The sequence below is a fragment of the Heterocephalus glaber genome, unplaced genomic scaffold (assembly GCF_053883595.1).
Source record: "Heterocephalus glaber isolate CG9 unplaced genomic scaffold, H.glaber_assembly_v1.0 deba00001720, whole genome shotgun sequence".
In the NCBI taxonomy this organism is placed as follows: Eukaryota; Metazoa; Chordata; class Mammalia; order Rodentia; family Bathyergidae; genus Heterocephalus; species Heterocephalus glaber.
Genome location: NW_028258433.1, coordinates 4,318,261 through 4,340,820, shown reverse-complemented (window position 1 = coordinate 4,340,820; position 22,560 = coordinate 4,318,261). Strand labels below are relative to the sequence as shown.

General features: G+C 37.9%; 1 protein-coding gene and 1 pseudogene across 9 annotated transcripts in view; one reads left to right on the top strand and one right to left on the bottom strand.

The window, feature by feature from the left end:
• Positions 1–22,560, bottom strand: part of Fry (FRY microtubule binding protein) — a 475,943-nt gene that overhangs the window by 51,750 nt on the left and 401,633 nt on the right. For all 9 annotated transcript variants that reach the window (XM_087199565.1, XM_087199561.1, XM_087199560.1 and 6 more), the window contains 7 exons: positions 21,337–21,524; positions 17,660–17,754; positions 15,670–16,277; positions 14,297–14,394; positions 13,441–13,611; positions 9,878–10,018; positions 1,575–1,754 (listed from right to left, as the gene is read on the bottom strand). In XM_087199565.1, the coding sequence (XP_087055691.1) occupies positions 1,575–1,754; positions 9,878–10,018; positions 13,441–13,611; positions 14,297–14,394; positions 15,670–16,277; positions 17,660–17,754; positions 21,337–21,524 (1,481 nt within the window). The remainder of the gene's footprint in view (positions 1–1,574; positions 1,755–9,877; positions 10,019–13,440; positions 13,612–14,296; positions 14,395–15,669; positions 16,278–17,659; positions 17,755–21,336; positions 21,525–22,560) is intronic.
• Positions 19,172–20,561, top strand: LOC101699135 (selenide, water dikinase 2-like; annotated as a pseudogene).

Sequence of the window (22,560 nt, the reverse complement as noted above, 5' to 3'; positions counted from 1 at the left end):
GAAAGCAAATAGTTTTTGGGTTTTTAAGATAGAATTTCTTATAAAAAGACTATAATTCTTTACCCTTCTAGAGGTTGCTCTAATCATCAATCTTTATACATTTAATTATCTTTTAAATTATTCAAATGGATAAGGTCAGGGTCAGGTTTTTGGACATTTCAGAAATTTCACTTCCTGTGCTCCTTGGAGTGTAGTGGTAAGTGGGCAGCACCTCCCCAACTTGAGCCCCACAGAGGTATCCTCTGCTGACACCACCTTGTGGGCCTCAGGTGGCCATGAACTTACTAATAATTCTCTACCTCCCAAGAGCCATTGTTCTGGAGTGGTTCTGGGAGTTAAGGGATGCAGCTAATTGGCTACATGTTTCTTGTACCTTTGGGAGCAGGATAAACTTAAATCTAAGAGTGAAAATAGCTTTTCCCTTTAGCAATGTAAAAAAATAGTTAAATATGGACAGGGATTAAATTAATACCTTAATAGCATTTACATGCATACTATATATAGATGTAGGTATCACAACGGGAGTAAAAGAGTTATTTCATCCTGAACACTGAAAGGATAATAAAACTCAACAAGTGCTGTTGTGTCAAAAAATCTAGTCTGGGTAGAGGACTTATGTGAAAATCTGGATTCATCCCCTAGTACAGAAAGGAGGAATAAAAACTAGCTGGGATACAACCTATTTACTAGTGTGGGTTCCATATAAACATATCTGATTTATTTTTTGCAGTATCTAGAAATAATTATTAATGATCTGCTTTGCAGCAGACAGTGTACCACTATGGCTTGGTTATAAAGATGAACAGTACAGTTTATGCTTGGTGGGGGGGGGTCATGAATCATGGGGTAAAAAAAACTTGAAAGCCAAGTTATTTTATATTTTTGACTTAAACAATTAAGTACTGCCTGCCCAAATTTTGGGTCATGGACTAGCAGAAAAATCTTACTTTTGATCTTTGCTTTCCAGCTCCTTAGCATGGGTCCTTAGGGCTTTTTTTTCTGTTCCTCCTGTGCTCTTTGCCCCAGGAAGGTTCCTAGTTTACTTGTTTAAAGAGCTGTGTGGTTTGCAGAAGCCACCATATACATGACTTTCATGCTTCTATAAATCTTGGTCATGTGCCCATTTGGTATAGTTCTGGGACAAATACTTCGCATATCAAGATACGAAATGATAGTCATGAGGTAAAGGAGTGAAGGTCATGGTCTAAGATATTTAAGATCATTCCATTTTTAAATGTATTTCTAAAAAAATCATTTTGTCATTAATAGGCTAGTTTCTAATTCTAAATCTGCCAATTGACAGCCTTAGTTAATGTGATACTCAATGTATTTTTTTTGTTTTGTTTTGGTGGGGGGATTGAACCCAGGGCAAGGTATACTAGGCAAGTGATCTACAAGTGAGCTATATCCCTTGCCCCTCAATATATGATTAAAATAAAAGAACCTAATTTAGGCCTTAAAAGTCTTCATTTGTAATGAAATATAAGCCTTCTTTTCTCCTGGCAACTACATTTTACTTTTTCTACCATAAATTCACGCTGAAGTTCACAGAAGCAGTTCATGTAGCTAAGTACCTCTGAAATGTCAAAGTGGAAGTCCAGGGTTTTCCCAGGCAATTCCTTAGAAGCACTGGTCCATACTCGATGTATTTCTATCTTGGAGAGGTCGCTGTGCTGGTAGGAAGGCAACGCAAGGCTTGCTGACCGAGAAACAACCAGCTTCAGGATATTCAAAGCTTCTCTCCAGTGAACACTCTACAGGAGATGAAACATTAAGGGTTAAAAATAATTTTAGAAAGTTAAAGCAACAGTACTAAAAATTTATTTTGACTGATCAGAATTCACTGACTTAAAATATACAGAGAATTTTGTAATATGTAAAAGGCAAAGTGATGTGAAAAGACCATTTCTATATAAAATGAGCTACATTTAAGGAAACAAGAATATTTTTTTAAAAGACTCACTTTGTCAATATTCAAATAAATAAGAATTTAAAATTACAAGGTAATATGTTTACTAAGGAGCCATACCCTCAATAAAACAGCCCCAGTCTGTGTTATGCTGCTGATCATTCATTCTTTCTCAGCACTATCCCTCTCTGGTTCCAGAGATTGAGGTCTTTCTACTTTTCTGGGTCTTCCTGTTCCATCTGTCTCTTGGGCATCCTAATCTCTTTTCTCACTTCTGTCTTCCTCATTATTGAATACAGGAATCTGGGAGTCCCTCTTAAAATCTTCCTTCCTTTCCTCTCATAATTGGCTCTCTTCTCTCCATTCCCACTTGCAACTCAGATGACCCCTCTCTGGACCTGCTTGATCTCTTAACTGGCCTCAGATCCAGCTACCCTAGGATCTTTCTAGAAATATTTACAACAAACTCCTCTGAGGGCTCTCTTTGGTGGACAAGCCAAGTTCACTCAGAGCACCACTTGTAGGGGTGTCTCCAGGCCATTGCTGGAGTTCCTCAAACCTGGCAGAGTCTCTCAGCCTCTGTGGTTTTCCTTTCTCTTATTTCCTCATCCTGGAAAGCCTTTCTTCTTATAAATGCTTGCCAACCTCCTACTCTTCCTTTAAGGCTCAGTTTGTTTCACCATTTTTGTTTCTCTGACAAGCCCCCATCAGACTGGACTTGTGGGAGCGATGCTTTTCTCACAAAAATATTGCGCATAGGTAAACAAAGTTATGAAGTTATTTTTTATAATAATAATGAAATAAATGAAATACATTTCCTTTCCTCTTAAGTTCTTAAGAAGGAAGATCATGGTTTAAATATGAAATTAGCCACCACTGTGGGTAAGAATTCGAGCACTAGAAATAGTCCACAGGCCTCTGACAAAGTGAGCATCCTAATACAACTAGGAAATGGGCCACATGATTGACTAGTACAAAGACGTGAAACAATCCTCTGTCTCCATGAGTTTTGAAACCAAATGCCTACCAGATGGCACAAATATCACGGACACTTGGAAATGGGGAAAAAAAGATTCTTGAAAATTATTTTTAACATTAAATAATTTCTGTAAGAAATGTGATTGGTGATGTGAAGATGGAAAGGAATATCTAAAATTTACTGTACTTTATGGCTTTGTTAATGATTTAACTAGAGAAAACCTACCATTTGGGCTTGGATTCCATAACTAAGTACAACACAGAGAAGAAAGAGAGGAGGAGACCCCCAGTGCTGAGGAACAGAGCTGACACTAGCACTGAGGAGGAGCCTTCCGGGCCAACGTACCACCACCCACAACGCTGGGGAGGTGAGCTGCACAGGCACAAGCAACACCCCCCACCCCTACTGTAACCCATGGAAATCAGAAGATATGTAAACAAGTCTCAAAACCAGACTTCCAGAATACCTAAAGAAACCCCAAAGGACCTAGACTCCCTGAACTAGCTACAAAAGAGGATCTGGAAAAAGCTAAATCAGAAATAATTTCTCAGATAACAGCAGAGATTATGCCCATAGTGCAAGACATGATTAATAAATCTAGAGAGGACACAGATAAAAAAAATAGAGATGCTGAGGAACATGATCGAATCCAAACTTAGGAAACAAATGGAATCCATAAAACAGATGCAAATAGATTTCCAGGAGATTAAAAACTCCATTGAAAGTCTACACAGCATATTGAGCCAATGTGAGGACAGAATTTCACATATAGAAGATAAGACTGCAATTACTGACAAGGAAAAGAAAAATCTCTTTAAAATAATAAGGGATCATGAGAAACCAATCCAGCAGCTGCTAGATGATGCAAAGAAGAATAACATAAGACTGATCAGAGTCAATGAAACAAGAGAGAGACCAGATGATATAAAAAAACTGTTAACAGAGGTGATGGCAGAAAGCTTCGCAAGCAGAGAAAAGAACTTGACAAAGAGATAAGGGAGGCATATAGGACTCCAACTAGCCTTGATCAAAAAACAAATCTACACATAGGCATATAATAGTTAAGGTTCCACAAACCCAACAGAAAAACAAAATTCTACAAGCGGTTAGAGAAAAGAAACAAATCACATACAAAGGAAAGCCCATCAGAATCACAGCAAACTTCTCAACACAAACACTTAAGTCAAGAAGAGCTTGGAGAGATATATTTCAAGCCCTAAAAGGAAACAACCTCCAATCCAGACTGATGCAATCTGTAAAACTATCTTTCAAAATTGATGGAGAAATAAGATACTTTCATGACAAAGAGTACTTTAGGAACATCATGAATACCAAACCAGCACTCCAAAAACTTTCAGACAATATCCTGGGAAAAGACAATGAGGATCACAACCCCAAGAAGCCCAGCAGAATGAATCCATTGGGTATGACAAGAAATTAAATGAAAAGGGGGTGAATCCAACAAAAAGAAAAAGTCATGACAATGATAAGTCAATACGTATCAGTTATAACCATCAATGTTAATGGACTCAATTCAGACTGGCACAGTGGGTCAAAAAGCACGATCTAATAATATGCTGCATACAAGAAACACACTTACTTCAAAAACAAACTCATAGACTGAAAGTTAAAGAGTGGAAAACAATACTCCATGTGACAGGAACCCCCCAAAAAAAGGAGTAGCCATGCTCTTTGCAGATCAAGTGGATTTCAAACCAACACTGATTAAGAGACAAACAAGGACACTACATCCTGGCAAAGGGAACAATCCAAGAGCAAGAGATGACAATCATAAATATATATGCAACAAACACTAGTGTGCCCAACTATATAAAAAAAATACTAATGGAAATGAAAAATCAAATAAGCGCTAATACAATAGTAGGGGGGGACCTCAATATCCCACTGTCACAAATAGATAGATCAACTAGACAAAAAATAAGCAATGAAATACTAGAATTCAATCAAACTTTTGAACAAATGAACTTAACAGATGTTTCCAGAGTGTTCCACCCCACAAAATCAGAATACACATTCTTTTCAGCTGCACATGGGTAATTCTCCAAAATAGAGCACATACTCACTCATAGAACATGTTTAAATAAGTGCAAAGGAATTGAAGTTATCCCTTGTATATTATCAAACCATAGTGCAATGAAATTGGAGAGCAATAGCAAAAGAAACTGCAAGAATTTCATAAACACATGGAAATTAAACAACACACTTCTGAATAACCAATGGGTCACAGAGGAAATTAAAGAAGAAATCAGATAGTTCCTACAATTAAATGACAATGACAGTACAACATATTGGAATCTATGGAACAAAATGAAAGCAGTTTTACCAGGGAAATTCATAGCAGTGAATACTCATATTAGGAAAACAGAATGAGCCCAATTAAACAACCTGATGCTGAACCTCAAGCTTCTAGAAAAAGAAGAGCAGTAGAAACCCAAAGCTCATACAAGGGAGCAAATTTTAAAGATCAGAGCAGAAATCAATGCAATAGAGACTAAGAGAACGATACAAAAAAAATCAATGAAGCCAAGAGTTGGTTCTTCAATATAATAAACATTGACAAAGTCTTAGCCAACCTTATCAGCAAAAGGAAAGAAAAGGCCCAAATCCATGCAATTAGGAATGAAAAGGAAGAAATTACAATGGACCCAGCAGAAATCCAGAGGATCATCAATACTTACTTCGAGAATCTATACTCCAATAAGATGAAAAACACAGAAGAAATGGACAGATTCCTAGATATGTCTGAATTACCAAAGTTGAATGAAGAAGACTTACAAATTCTAAACAACTCAATATCAACCTATGAAATTGAAAACATAATTAAAAACTTACCAACTAAGTAAAGCCCAGGTTCTGATGGCTTCACTGCCGAATTCTACAAGACATTTAGAGAGGAACTATTGCCACTACTGTTTAAACTCTTCAATGAAATTGAAAGGGAAGCAATACTCCCAAATTCATTCCTGGAAGGAAGCATCACCTTGATCCCCAAAGCACAGAAAGACCTAACTGAAAAAGAGAACTATAGGCCAATCTCACTAATGAACATAGATGCAAAAATCCTTAATAAGATACTGGCAAATAGAATGCAGAAGATCATCAAGAAGATCATACACCCTGACCACGTGGGATTCATCCCAGGGATGCAGGGATGGTTCCACATACACAAATCAATAAATGTAATATACTATATCAATAGAGCCAAGGACAAAAACCATATGATCATCTCAATAGATGCAAAAAAAGCATTTGACAAAATCCACGCATTTATGATAAAAACCCTACAAAAAATTGGAACAGACGGTCTCTACCTCAATCTGATAAAAGCCATCTATGAAAAACCAACAGCCAATATCATACTAAATGCTCAAAAACTGAAATCCTTCACACTAAAATCTGGAACAAGACAAGGATGTCCACTATCACCACTCCTGTTCAATATAGTTTTGGAAACATTAGCCACAGCAGTTAGACAAGAGAAAGAAATAAAAGGGAAAAAGATAGGAAATGAAGAAGCCAAATTGTCATTATTTGCAGATAACATGATACTCTATATCGAAGACCCCAAGAACTCCACCAAAAGTCTTCTGGACTTAATAACCAAATTCAGTAAAGTAGCTGGATACAAAGTCAACACACAAAAAATCAATAGCATTCCTCTACGTGAATAACAGACTCACTGAGAGAGAAATAGGGCAAATAATTCCTTTCACAATAGCATCCAAAAAACTGAAATACCTAGGAATCGACCTAACAAAAGAAATCAAAGACCTCTTCTCTGAAAACTATAGCACTCTGAAAAGAGATTGAAGATGATATCAGAAAATGGAAAGACATCCTTTGCTCTTGGATAGGAAGAATCAATATAGTGAAAATGGCCATACTTCCAAAACTGCTATATAGATTCAATGTAATCCCAGTTGAAATTCCAGCAGCATACTTCATGGACCTTGAGAAAATAATCCAAAAATTCATTTGGAACAAGAAGAAACCTAGAATAGCAAAAGCAATTCTAGGCTACAGAGACATGGCAGGTGGTATCACAATCCCCAACTTGAAAGTATAGTACAAAGCTACTGTGATAAAAATAGCATGGTACTGGCAAAGAAACAGACCTGAGGACCAGTGAAACAGATCAGAAGATGCAGAAACAACTCCAGACACACTCAGCCACCTCATCTTCAACAAAGGAGTTAAACACCGTCACTGGAGGAAAGATAGCCTCTTTAATAAATGATGCTGGAAAAAGTGGGTTTCAACTTGCCAAAGATTAAAACTAGGCCTATATCTCTCACCATCCACTAAACTAAAATTGAAATGGATTAAAGATCTAAATATTAAAATAGAAACGCTGAATTGGCTGGAACAGAGGTTAGGTAGAACCCTTGAAGACATCGGTGTAGGAAAAGATTTTATGAACACAACTTCAGTTGCCCGTGAACTAGCACAATCAACAAGTAGGATCTCTTCTTACTAAAAAGCTTCTGCACAGCAAGAGAAACCACCAGCAGTGTGCAGAGATAACCTATAATGTGGGAAAAAAATTTCACCTGCTGTTTCTCAGACACAGGTCTATTATCCAGAATCAATAAAGAACTTAAAAAAATTGGACCTCCCCAATTTAAAGACCCAATCCAAAAATGGGCATCTGAAATGAACAGACATTTCTCAGACAAAGAAGTAGAAGTAGCAAATAAATACATGAAAAAATGTTCAACATCAGTGTTCATTCGAGAGATGCAAATGAAAACAACGCTGAGATTCCACCTCACTCCAGTAAGAATGGCTGCTATCCTGAAATCAACCAATAACAAATGCTGTCAGGGCTGTGGGGAAAGAGGAACCCTGCTCCACTGCTGGTGGGAGTGTCGACTGGTGCAACCACTGTGGAAACCAGTATGAAGATACCTCAAAGAACTAGGACTGGAAGTCCCATTTGACCCAGCCATTCCCCTGCTGGGTATCTTCTCCATAGAATTAAAAGAATCATACCACAGTGATATATGTGCACCCATGTTCATAGCAGCACAGTTTGTAATAGCTAAAACTTGGAAGCAGCCCAATTGCCCATCAACTGGAGACTGGATAAATGTGGTTTTTAAATAAAATGGAGTACTACTCAGCCATAAAGAATGAGAAACTAGAGACATTTATAGCTAAATGGATGCACATTTAGGCGATACTAAGTCAAATAAATAGGACACACATGTAAATACCAAATAGTTTCTCTAGTGTGAGAAACTGAAAGTGTAAATAAGGACTAAAAGGTATAATAGATAATGTGAAATAGGAAGAAAAGGGGCAAAAGGGAAGGGGAAGTGGGAGGGGTAGAAGGAAGAAAAGAAGGGAATGGAATTAATATTAGAAAATGAAAAAATAGAATCAAAGTCTTTGTAAATAGGGAGGGATGGTTGAAGGAGGGGCAGGGGAATGGGGAAAAAGAAGAACAAAGAGAGTTTATGTAAAGGTGCAAATCTCCAATGACGAATGTCATTATATCGTATACCTACAATGTACCAATACAATTCATTAAAAAAAAAAGAAAGGGAGGAGGAAGTTAGGTGTGGAGATGGGAATGCTGTTGCACATGTCCTGTGCACTGAACCGAGGCTGTGTACTGCTTCCAAAACCTGGGGTTTCCCTTCCTCAGCCTGTGATCTTTTGTTTCAGATGAACTTCCTGGCTCTCTAACCTTGTTCTGGTTTGTCTGCTCTTTTGAGATCTGCTTTTCATTTCCTTATATTTCTGCCCTTATAGTCTCAGGTGTGACTTTAAGGACACATTCTGTAGGTGCTTACTGATGTTCACTAAGTACCCTGCCAAGCAGATTGCCTGGTACAATGACACAAAAGCAGTCGCCTTGGAACCAGGTTGAATCACCAGCTCTACCCTTTACTTGCTGGGATTTGGAGGTCCACATCTTGTTTTGTTTTTATTAAAATATATATCGAAATAGCGACTAATATAATAAAACTCATACTCTTCAATTATTCACATTTTATCAGTGTTTTATTTATGCCCCATACTGCTTGTTGCAGTATTTTAAAGTACATGTATGCATATTTCTTTTTTTAAAAATAGTGTCTTTTGCAATGTGTAATAGTTGAATTTGTTTTGGAAAGTTGGTATATAGAGATCTTATAATCTTGATCTTTTTGATCCCTTCCTACCAACCTTCCCCCTCCCCCATCTCACAAGTCTTTTCCTTTTTTCCTACCATCTCTCCTTTATTTTACTCTTTCACTTATTTATATTTGGGCTTCTCATGTAAGAGAAACCATGTGATATTTAACTTTCTGTGTCTGACTTATTTCACTTAACCTTATGATCTCAAGACCCATCCATTTTCCTAAAATAATGATTTCATTCTTCATGGCTGAATAATATTTTCTCTATCAATTTGTCTGTTAAAGGGCATCTAGGCTGTTTTCAGATCTTAGCTATTATGAATTACATTGCTATAAACATGGGTCTTGCTGTAGTATTATAACTTTAACTCAGGAATATAAACCAGGAGAGAGAGAGTTGGATGTAATGGAATTTCTAATTGTAGTTTTTTTTAGGAATGTCTATCAAACATGCAAATTTCTTTACCTTAGTTTCCTCAACTCTAAACTGGAAACTGTTTGCATGTTGAAGCATCTAGCCTGGAACCTGGCATGCAAGGAGGTTCCTTCTTTCTCCTTCTATGAAATGGTACTATAAAAAACACCTGGCCCTCCTTCTAGGCAGGTGTGCTTTTAACACAGGGGCTGTGAGCCCCAAGAGGCAGCACTGTGTCCCTTGAAAGTTAGAAATTTGGCAGGGCCCTGCTCTCTCTTTCTCCTCACAATGCCACTCACTGTGTGTCAAGGAACAAATGTGTGATCTGGTTCTCATATGGTTTTGTACCACATATAAGCTGTAGGCAAGCCGCAGCCCTTCTGGAACGACAATGGGCTGAGCAGTGAAGCAATGCAAAGACTCACTTGCACGTATTTTTCAATGGTCTTCAGAACTTCCGTATTAAATTGCTTGACAGGAACAACAGAAAGGTCCATGTAGCTGAGTAGACTGTAGATCACTTGCAAGAGGGGCTGCTGCATACTGGGGAGACCTTTCTCCAGCAACTGCAAGAGGCAAAGTGCAGGGCAGTCAGCTCTACACAAGGCTTTCATATAGAAGCACCCAGGTTCCCAACACCTTTATCAAGCACATTTCCTTAGGCGGGCAAATAAAACCATAACTACTGAAGAAATGAAGATATTCTCAAAGGGGTGTTATAAAGACATAAATAGCAAATATACACAAATAAGCATGAGAAAATAAATATTAAAAAGCATCAGAGAGTATCAAAAATTACAAACTAAAAAGATACAATTTGTCAGTTATCAAATTGGTGAAGATTAACAACTGATAATATTCAGTAAGGAGAAAAGAGAAAGGGCATTCTTAAAACTTTGGTGGAAATATAAATTGGATGATTTGGCAGTTGAGCACAAGAGCACTAAATCATATTTTTTGAAATAGCAACCACTTTTAGCAATGTTTCCAAAACCAGAGATAACCTGTAAGATTAATGTGTGAGATTTTCTCATGGCATTATTTATATGGAAAAAAAATCCTAAATGATAAAACACTGTAAGTAACTTAAATGTTGAACACTAGGGAAATGGATACATAAATTATCAGTAAATTACTTGGTGAAATAGTATATAGTTAATAAACTGACATTTTAAAATATGGTAAAGGGTATTAAATAATATTAAGTAGAAGACAAACTATCACAATAGTTTATATAAAAGATAATGACAATATTGATGTGAATTGTGTTTACAGAAATAACATCGAGAAGAGATAAAATGTTAATAATGTTTCTAAATAATATAGTTTGTATGATTTTTTTCCTTTTTAAAAAATGTTCTGTACTTTCCAAGTTTTCTATTATGAACATGTACTGCAAAATCAATGATACTATCTGAAAGAAAATAAATACAATAGGAATCATGATAAAAGTTTATTGTTTAAAGAGTGGAGAGAAATGACCCATGTAAATGCTAAATTTCTGCATCAAAAGGGGCCAAAGGAAATAACTGAGCAATGAACACATGAGAAAAGAAACAATTACTTAAATTTTTTTTTTTTTGGTATCGGGGCTCGAACTCGGGTCCTTTCGTTTGCAGGCCAGGCAATGGAACCACAGAGCTAAATCCCCGGCCCACAATTACTTAAATTTATTGTTTGTAAAGATGAGTGTTTTCACTGGAAAGGAAATACATAAGAAAAATAATCTAAAAGTATTTATAAAAAGTATTTGTAAACAAAAGAATAAATGGAATGATAAAATTTAGTGGGGATATTGGAAAACAAAAATATCTATACATTGTAGTATTGTAAATGAGTAAATTCTTTGTGAAGACCAATCTTTCAAATGTATAAGAACTTGGAGGAGGACACACAGTCATGTTCTTTGCATAGTTACATGTTGGAAAATTGGATCATTTGATGTTATCTGAAAAACTGATTTTGATAAAAATCAATAATCATTTGATAAAATGTCTATATAACAAGTATTACCTGAAAAACATGACTCTGTGAGTTATGTTAACACATGGAAATACACAAAAAAAGTTAACATTAAGTGAACAGAGCAGATTCAACATAAATCAGCCCACAGCTACATAAAATTATATAAACGTGCATGGCCAAACTGGAAAGTACTTATGAGTAACTGAAACAGAAGTTAATATATATCATATATGGTGGGAAGTTGGGTAAGTTAGTAGTATATTTTCTGGCCACAATTTTGTGATAAGAACTGAGTAGAACAAATTTAAGTAACTCATTTTTCATTTTTATTGTGGCAAAATATACCTGGTGAAAAGTTTACCACTTTAACCATTCAGTGGCACTAAGTACATTCACATTGCTGTGCAAGTATCACAGCTATTTTCAGAACATGTTCATTGTTCTAAACTGAAATTTAGTAACTACAAAATAACTCTCTATTGCCAGCTACCCCTGGCTCCTAGCAAAGGCTCTTATACTTCCTGTCTTTATAAATTTGTCTAAACTATGTACCTTATACAAGTGGGATCATATGATATTTGTCCTTCTGTGTCTGGCTTATTATGCTTATTTCACTTAGCACAATATCCTTAAGGCTCATCTACAGAGCAGCATATAGGTAAATTTTTTTTCCTACAGGCTAATATTTCACTATATGTATATACTACATCCCATTGACATTTTTGCAACTTTTATGGTTAGAGTTTCAAACAAATATTGCCTCCTGCTGTCATCTCAAATTTCACCTTCTTTTAAAGCAAACATCACTTATAATCTGCCCTTGTAAAGCAGGGTGTTTACGCCAGTTCTCCCAAAACTTCTTGTGTGGTGAACTATGTGTATCCTGCTTGCATGGACAAGTGTGACCAGGTGATTATCAGAGGTAGCATAGGGGCAGAGTGTCTAAAATCTGAGGCAACAAGAGATGGAAAGAACAAATGAATTCTGGGCCAAAAGTAGTCCGAATACAGTCCATATGTTCCTGATCCATATTTCAAGTAAAACTCTTCCAGAATCCTCTCTAAGGGCTGCTGCATGGAGAATGCACCATCTTGTATATACATAGTTTCCATCTTGTGGAACCTTCGAGAAAGGGTTGATTTTATAACCTATCTAGAACCTGGACTGGTGACATAACTAAAAGGAAAATTAGGACAGATTTCCTTTTTCTCTTTGGAAAAGTCCCTGGCAAGAGGTATTAATGTATATTCTGGAAGGAAAAGAAACACTGAAAATGCTAAAACAAATTACCCATTTTCCTCATAGATTTCATGATCTTGTGTATTAAATTTGTTGAGACTGGAGGTGGTAAATGGAATACATTTCATCATTTGCCCTACAGAATCCTATATATTTATAGCACCAATGGACAAAGAAGTCAGAGCAGGGGTTTGTGATGAAAGTGCTAGAGACGCATTTGTATCATGACAAAACTCCCATTTGGTTGTACCAACATAAAAGGCAATGATAAAACATTTTATTTCAGAATGTACACTGTTAATTAGTTCAGAGGAAACAACCATTAAACCAAGCCAATGAGTAACTCCTTAAATAAAATTTGAACACTCAGAGCAATTAGGATAAAATTTTCTCATTTCCACCATACTCTGACAGGTGTGAATATAGTAAGTAGAAGTGACAGCAAGAAGATCAAGGTTCAGATGCTAGTTCTGTCACCATAAACTTGGGGAAAATTACTGCACCTGATCAAGCCTCAGATTCTTTTTTTTTTATATTTAGGACCTTGTGCTTGTGAGGCTGACACAGTGCCACTGAGCTAAATCCCCAGCCACAAGCCTCAGATTCTTTATTGTAACAGTATGTATATCACTGGTTTGTTGTGAGGATTTAAAATGATTCCATTAGCATCTATGATAATATATTAGGCATCAGTATAGAGAAAGTGAGTGTGTATTATCAGTTCTATATAGATATTTTAACCATGGAAGCTATAACAGATGTTATCCTTAGTTTACCAGCTCACCTCTGCCAGGTAAGTAACCATGTTCAAGGTAATATCAGCATAGGCTTCATGAAGGTATCGGCAGACCACATTGACCCATGTAGCACAGTCCCTCGTGTAGCTGTGTGTTTTATAAAGTGTCATAACATGCGCAAGATTTGAAAGTTTAGGGTTTTTCTCTTCCAAACAAACCTTTGAAGATAAGAAAACCAATTATGGATAAAGCATTCAATGACTAGGAAGACATGTTAGCAATTTTGCTATAAATCCTGACTGTCTGGAAAATAGATTGATACAGTTTTGGGTGGCTACAGAAATGTTTAGCTTACTAATTAGCTAATACAATCTTCACACTTTATTTTGATTTGTTTCTGTGTCCCTCCCCCCTCCCTGCTGGCTTCCCTTCCTCCTTCCTTACTTTTGCTGTGTCAGGGATTGAACCCTGGGCCTCACACATGCTACCAAGTGCTCTTTTTTTTTTTTTTTTTGTACTGGGGATTGAACTCAGGACCTTGGGCTTGTGAGGCAGGTGGTGGAACCACTGAGCTAAATCCCCTTCAAAGGGCTCTACTATTGAGCTACATTCCTAACCTCCCCCTGCCCTCTTAAATTTTATTTTATACAGTCTTGCTAAGTTGCCCAGCTTGAACTTGAACTTGATATTCTACCTCACCCTCCTAAGTAACTGGATTACAGGTATATGCCACCATGCCCAACAGCACTTGTTCTTCTTCATAATGAAAGGAAAGAAGACGATGTGCATCAGCCACACAGAAACGTACATTACTAGTATATAAGTTTCTGAGAAAATCATTGCCTTCTGGGCCTTCCCAAAGGCCCAAGTGGACTTGTCTGAATGTAGAAACATACTCCATACCTGAGCAATCCTTTCAGCTACATCCTTACAGAACTGATTTGGGTTTTCAAAATGCTGGATCAGCTGGGGCAGGAGACACAAGACATTCAGTGGAAATCCTGGATTAGAGAAGACACAATGGAGACAGCTGAATGTGGAATGTTTTAACTGGTAACAATGGGAAAGCACGTTATAGATTTTATTCTGATGGGATGTAAAAACATTTCTGATGTAGCTTAAATATGATCTAAAACAAAACCCATGAAAATATATAACTACAACACCACTAGTTATAAAGGAGGCACTTACGTAGTTTTGTAATGCTAACATACAGTGATCATCTTGGTATGCTTTGTGAATAAGGATGAGTAGCACAGATTTTATTGGTATAGACTGAACTGAGTTGAGCCACTAGTTTGAAATTTTTATCAAAAAGTGTATTTTAAGAAAAATTGATGTGAGAGGACATTAGCCAAGTAATTTAAATCTTAGTTACAAATCGAAAAGACTCTTTAAGATTATGAGTAATGAATTAGTATCTTTGAGCTAAATTCTAGCCCATGAAATGAATTCTGGGTGACTTGTCATGGTATTAAAATTCTGGTGTGGATTTAGCTCAGTGATTCTGCTGTCTGCCTCACAAGCACAAGGTCCTGAGTTTGATCCCCAGTACCAAAAAAAAAAAAAAAAAAAAACTAGTGTGTTGATTTGGTTTAATTCAAAACAATAGGAAACTAACACACTTTTCAGGAGGAAAAGAAAAGCAAAGAAAAATTAAAAATTTGAGAATTAAGAAAAAAAGGGAAAATAACTATATAAGAACAATGGGATTAACTAACAGCATCTGCAATATTATCTGGAAGGCTTAAAAAACTAGTATCTTGCAGTGTGTGTGGGGGACAAATACTGGCGATTCAATGCAAGGCCATCACATTGAGCTATATTCATTCCCAGTCTTCATTTTTCATTTTGAGACAGAATGTTGCCAAGTTACTAAGTTGTCCAGGTTAGGCTCAAACTTGTGATCCTCCTACCCCAGGCTCCCAGAGTGCACACCTGTAATCACAGGTGTGATTATACACAGTTTGACTTATATATAATTTCTGCCCATTTTATGATATTATCTTGATATAACTTCTAGAATACAAATAAAGACTTAGTCTAAATTTGGGGAGGGGGTTGGGATGGAACCCACGGCTCCATGCATGGTTAGCAAGTGCTCTGCACTAAGCTACACCCTTTGCCCCATTATGTAGAATTTAAAAGAAAAGATTATCCCCAAAGATCCATTTCTAAGCAGAATTGTTAGAAACAGTAAATCCACATTATCTTTTTACCTTAAAGATGAACACAGATACCACTAGAACTGTAAGAATGAATGATGTTGGCCTTACCAATAGCTTGGGATGAATCCACCATGGATACTTTGGACACTGGTGTCAGCAAGCTGAAAAGCTGCAGGGTAAGGTCAGTGGTGGTGAGGGATGTGAATCCCTTCAGCAGCAGCTGCTGCAACCCAGAGAAGTCAGCCCACTTGAGCTGTGCCTGGAGTTTCTCAAGTTTCTCTCGGTTCTCAGCTTTATCCAGTGGCATATGTGCCAGCAGTCGACTCAACAGCCTTAAGGCCATTAAGTACTCAAACTCAAAGTCAGACTCCATCAAGGCCACTGTGACCCAGAAGATGGTGGCTAATAGATTGGTTGGATGGTTTATGTGGGATGGATCTGTGAGACTGTCCTTCAAGGAGGAGGAACTTCTGGTTTTGGAGGAGAGGCCTTGCTGGGTACAAGCCTGAATTCTGTCCAAGGTAGCACTTCGAGGCGGATCAGAAGATCGGTCAACAACACCAAACTTCTTCGGCACAGAAAAGCTTCTTTGATGGCGACTCCGCTCTGCTGTGGTGGTATTGCCACTGGTAGCTCCAGGGTTCACATTGAGTTGCCCTGTGCTTTTTCTGCTTGCTGTTAATTTAGTACTAGAGCTTAAATCTGGTGATGAAGAGCTGGATATAAAAGTAAATAAGTTCAACAGAAAAAGAAAAAGTAAATACATCACAGACTTTTTTCAAATAAAATTTACGAAAAATGATTTCTAAATCTGCTCAATGATTTCTAAAGCTACTCATGCTAAAAAGATAAGTATCAACATTCTTGTTAAATTTTTACTGATTTAGATAAATCTATAGATTCAAATAGATAAACATGTATGATGTTAGTGATCACATCAAAATTTCTTCTTTCCAGAGAAAAATGTTCAACTTAAAACAAGGCCCAACAGTTTGTAATAGCTAAAGCTTGGAAACAGCCCAAGTGCCCATCAAATGGAAACTGGATAAAGAAGATGTGGTTTTTTAATAAGATGGAGTACTATTCAGCCATAAAGTATGAGAAACTAGAGTCATTTATAACTAAATGGATGCATATTGAGGCCATACTCTTAAGTGAAATAAATAGGACACACATGTGTAAATACCAAATAGTTTCTCTAGTGTGAGAAACTGAGAACGTAAATAAGGATTAAAAGGATTAATAACTAATAATTGATACTTTGAAATAGGAAAAGGTCCAAAGGGGTAGGGGTGGTGGGAGGAGATGGGGAAAGGAAAGAATGGAGAGGAAAAATTATGAGAAAAGAAAAAAAAAAATGGAAACGAAGTATGTAAATAGGGAAGGGTGGAGGGGTGAAGGGAGCACAGGTAATGGGGAAAAAATAAGAACCAGATACATCATGTACAGGTACAAGCATCCAATGATAAATGTAAATGTATTGTATACCTGCAATATACCAATAAAAGAATTTAATAAAAAAAAAAACCCAAAAAAACAAAAAAAACAAGGCCCAAAAGGATGGGCCTTTTAAGCTTTACTGACTCAATTTCAAGAAATATGAACTCAATTAGAAAGATGGAATCATGAGTAATTTTAAATGGGTTATTAAATAGTGGCAGGAGCAACAACAACAACAACAACAACAACAACAGCAAAAAGCTACTAAGGTCGGAATTTCTTTAAGTAAAGTTAACATTTATTTCAACTGTTTTGTATATATTCATTTAAAAATAATCTTTAGTTTTAGTTTCTGTTTACCAATGTAATAAATAGGATAATTATTACATAAAATCTTTTAAAAAGTACTCAAAGTCCTAAAAAAGAGTGAAAAATCATTAATGTTTCTGTCATTTGGACACAGAATTTGGTGTCTATCTCATTGATATTTTAAAATATATAATATATATGTAATAATTGCCTTTTAAAAAATGTGAGAAAATTTCATGCAGTGCTTTTTAGGTCTAAAATATACCTTAAAAACTAGATTTGTGCTTTGTACTCTGACCAAATTCTAGCATCTCCCAAGTACTGAGTGAATTAAATCTAATTTACTCACCGAGATAATACAGTTAAGAGATCACTGTTCTTCAGGCAGTCAGACAAGTTGTCCACAGCAGCTTCCAAGGTCAGAAGTGCTTCCATTACATAACCCTGTGAAATGTGCAAAGATAACATTTTGTGCTGCTTCTTCCTGAATACATATTTAATCCATGCAAACTTTATTCCAATACTGTTAATATCTCTGAAAACTTGACAGCTGTTATTGCTTTAATTTAGGAATTGTAAAAACAAATTTTAAGGGCCACTTAGAAATTCAGACACCTTAGGAATTAGCCAGATGTGGAATCACAAGAATTATTTCCCTAGACCTGATAGCTTCAATAGGGAGTTAAGCATGGCATCCTGCTGAGGAAAAAGGTGGGCAACTCAAATGCAGAGCAACAAAGTCTTAAAGCAGAGATCACAAGATGAGGCATGTGAAGAGCTGTGCCTCAGTGGCACTTTATCAGCACTTTGATGGCCAGAAAGAGGAGAAAAAGGTAGAACCTATCAGTGTGCAGGCTTCTTGTGGCTCAGGAACATGTTTGACGGGAAAAAGGGCTTGGTGGGAGCCACAAAGCTTGCAATGCCCTTATTTTTGAATTTGCTTGGCTTCCCAAATCACCTACAGGGTCTTCCTGTGCAGCTACTGTCTCCATTCTGTCTTCAACTCTTTTTAGTCCACTAAAGGTTGACTATACAGGGAAGGGTAGTGCTTTGATCAAGTATTGGATGTGAATGAACAATATAATGAATGTTTAAATTTTAAAAAATTATTATAAAGGAGACAATAATCTCCCTGGAAATACTCCCCCTCAAAGAGAACACATTTTCTGAAACAGTTCTGAAATCCTTTTTTGTGAGTGTCATTAGATAAGCTGTTCTGGCTGCTTCAAGGTCCTGAACTGATTCAAAACATTTACCTATCATGGTCACTCTGTCTTTGGGGAAGTGCCAGAAGTTACAATGTGCCAGATGTGGTGCATAAAGTAGATGAGGACACAATGTAACATTTTTATGAGCTGCCTTTCCATTGGCTGGCACTTAGGGGCGGCACTCACCATTTAAAAAAAAAATCACACCCTAAAAAGACACGTATGAAAGAAGACTTCCAGAACTTCAGAGAAGTGACGAGAAAGATGGGATAAGTGTGTTTGAAGTAAGGATATTATTTTGAGGGAGATAATGGCAATGTGTCTCTTATTGTAATTTTAAAAATGTAAATTTAGGACCTTATGTGGTATCCAGCGAGTCTTGAAGAAGCTCTTCGGTAATAGATGGCTGTTACTTCAGATTAACGAGTAGAAAACCAGAGAGTCCCTCGCTCTCCTCTCGCCTCAGCCCGAGCTGGCCGCTGACGGGCTTCTCCGGCGTGAAAGGCTGAGGCTACAAAGTCCCCCAGGAGACGCAGCTCAAACTCCTGGCGGGACTAACGCCGCCAGACCCGCAGCCCCTGGTGAGGGGCCAAGAGGAGGCGGCCCAGGAAGCTGGCCTGCCCCCCGGGGCGGGCCCCAGCCCGGCCTCACCATCCCTGAGCATCGGGATGGACTCGGGCGTCATCCCCCTGAGACACGGAGGCCTTTCGCTGGTGCAGACCACAGATTTCTTCTAAGATCCGTACACGATGGGGCCGATAGCTTGTGCCAACGTGCTGAGTGACCTCGACGCCATGGGCATCGTGGAATGTGACAACATGTTAATGTGACTCAGTGTCAGCCAGAATATGAATGAGGAGGAGCGAGAAAAGGTAACACCACTCATGATCAAAGGTTTCCGGGATGCTGCTGAGGAGGGAGGAACTGCAGTCACAGGTGGGCAAACCGTGGTCAACCCTTGGATTATCATCGGTGGAGTTGCCACTGTGGTATGTCAGCCAAATGAATCCATAATGCCTGACAGTGCAGTCGAAGGGGATGTACTTGTGTTAACCAAACCCTTAGGAACTCAGGTTGCAGTCAATGCCCACCAGTGGCTGGATAATCCTGAGAGGTGGGATAAGATAAACATGGTGGTCTCCAGAGAAGAAGTAGAACTGGCCTATCAGGAGGCTATGTTCAACATGGCTACAACTGCTGCAGGACTGATGCACACATTCAATGCCCATGCGGCTACAGATATCACAGGTTTTGGCATTTTAGGACACTCTCAGAACCTCGCAAAACAACAGAGAAATGAGGTGTCATTTGTCATTCATAATCTGCCAATCATTGCCAAGATGGCTGCTATCAGCAAGGCCAGTGGGCGGTTTGGACTCCTTCAGGGAACCTCAGCTGAAACCCCTGGGGGGTTACTGATTCGTCTGCCCGCTTTTGTTCCGAAATCAAATCTTCCAAGTACGGTGAGGGTCACCAAGCATGGATTGTCGGCATTGTGGAAAAAGGAAACCGGACAGCTCGTATCATTGACAAGCCTCGAGTTATAGAGGTTCTACCTCGTGGGGCTGCTGCTCCTGCTCTTGGTGCCGATTCCAGCGCCTCTTCTGAGCGTACCTCGTGAACTGGAATAGCAGAAGTCGTTGGGAATTTAGCACCTTTGTATATGATCATGGATGGTTCCCAAGAGTTCATTTTAAGCAATTTCCAAAGAAGGCTGCCTGCTTAGTAGTTCCAGCTACCCTTTTTGAGAGAATTTAAATGAGCCCATCCAAATCTGCCTGTGTGTACATTCCAAGGTCAGAAGTAACGTTTTGAACTTGGGGGGACATGTGTTCATCTCTTGGGTGAATGAGGAGCAAGAAAATCTTGTTTCCTCTTTCCAGAGGAAGTTGAAGCTATTCCAGTTTGAGGGATTTTCCTTTGCACTGGGTTGATTCATTTCTGCACAGGGAGTGATATCATTAAAATTTCACCAGAGGTTTGAAAGATGAAAACTTAGAAGCAAGTAAATTTGGACCACTACTGTTGATAAATTTGAACTGTTAAGAGAGATCTTATGATGTAATGCCAAATTCTTTGTCAGATATTTCTAAGGAATTGGCTCTTTCCTGCTCCGGACAAGAATTGAGCAGCTTGTCCAATGCCTGGGAAAGGAGGGCCTGCAGCCATCTGACTTGGTCTCTGTTAATGATGTCTTTCCCTCTAAACCCCTTTAAGGAATGGGAGAGGCAGAACAAGCCCCAGAGCCCAGGCCTTGGTGGTCATTAAGATGTTAAATCTTGCGCTGAAAAACTCCTGCTGATTTAATTAAATTAAAGAGTGATTTCTAGTTAAATAAAAAAAGACTGTTGGAAAGCTAAAAAAAAAAAAAATGTAAATTTAAATGTTCACTCTATTTTTTGCTCATGCCCTGCTCAATGGAGATCTTAACTTTGGGTGGAGTGTTTGTATACTGTCATGGTTGGTGGGTGGTAAAACCCCACAAACAATACAAGATATCCCACTCCCACTCTTCACATGCCAAATAAAACCACTGCCCCCAACAACAACAACAACAACACTAACAACAAAACAAGCCTCTAAAGAATCTTCAGTTTTTTGTTTTATAAAATAAAATAGTATCACTGAATTTTAGAACAATGTTCCCTGGAATGATTTTCAGAAATGTATAAATCAACTTCTAGAAATTTTTAAAATACATTATTCAAATGGATGAAATAATTGGTGAGAAAAAGAAGACTCAAAGAAAGATGTCAATGCCTCATCTTTGAAATGTGAGCGCACAGCCTTTGTGAGCTCAGTGGTCTTCCTTTCATACCTGAATCTCATCTCCATGTTCTCCAATAACCTCTACCAATCTTGACAGGAGGTCAGACAAGGCATGTGCTGATAGCGGTTGCTTGAGAGCCCGGAATATCTGGAAGGACCGACCTGCATAGTGCCTTGAAGAGCTTGCAAGGGCTGTCTGCAGTGCAACTTCACTCAAATGTTGTTCCAGATGGAAACCTGGGGCCATAATAGCCACACAGGAAAGGTCAGTGTCTGAGCTGCAAACTGGGGCATCAAAGTCACCTATACATTTAAAATAACAGCCTCATAGCATAGAACTACCCAGAGGTGGTACTTATTTAAAAATAAAACATTTGAAAACAGGTAGAATGGAGTGAATCTGTAGTTCTAGATTCTTAGGAGGCTAAGGCAGCAGGATTGCTTAGGCCCAGGAGTCTCAGGCCAGCCTGGAAAACATAGCAAGATTCTGTCTGAAAAAAAAAAAAATCAACCATTTTAAAATAATACAAATTTTGGATAAATATTGGGGAGGTACAGTGTAGTCGAAAGAGGCAGAAACTTTGGAGCAAGAAGTTTCTGGTTTTGAATTAGGGGTTTTGTAACTCTGAAAAAGAAACTTGTCTAAGATCCTGTTTCCTTCTCTTTAACTTTTGAACAACAGGATCTATCTCACAGAACTGTAAGAATGAAATGACTTATAAAGTGCCTAGTACAGTGTGTGATATAGAACATTTGCTCATAAATGTATTTATTATTTTACTTTTCTGTCTTCCTTCTTAAACAGAATCTTTTTACACCTTTCCATCTATGGTTTGGCCATCACACCCAAGGGACAAGTAGACTACATCAGAAAACGTCCCTGTAGCGCTAACAGATGGGCCAAAAAAAGGACTTGCATATATTCAGGATGAGAAACTTAGGATTAAACCATTTTAGGCAGTTTATAACTTGCAAATAAATCGTTTTTCTTTGCGTATGTTTGTGACTTTAAATTTTACCACAAACTCATTTTATATGAGGGAATTAGGTCACCTGGTAATAAGCAAAATCTTATTTAAAATCATAATGAACCTGTAGGCAAGAATTGTACTTGCAGGGACTGCAGAACCCCACTGTTGCTATGACAATATCCTTTAGGATAAAAGAAAAAGGTTTCTTTTTCTTACTGGCCATATAGTGAATCCCTATTTTCCAGTCTTCCTTGCAGTTAGGTGTGGCCAAGTGCCAGTGGAATGCAGGAGGGAGTACTGGA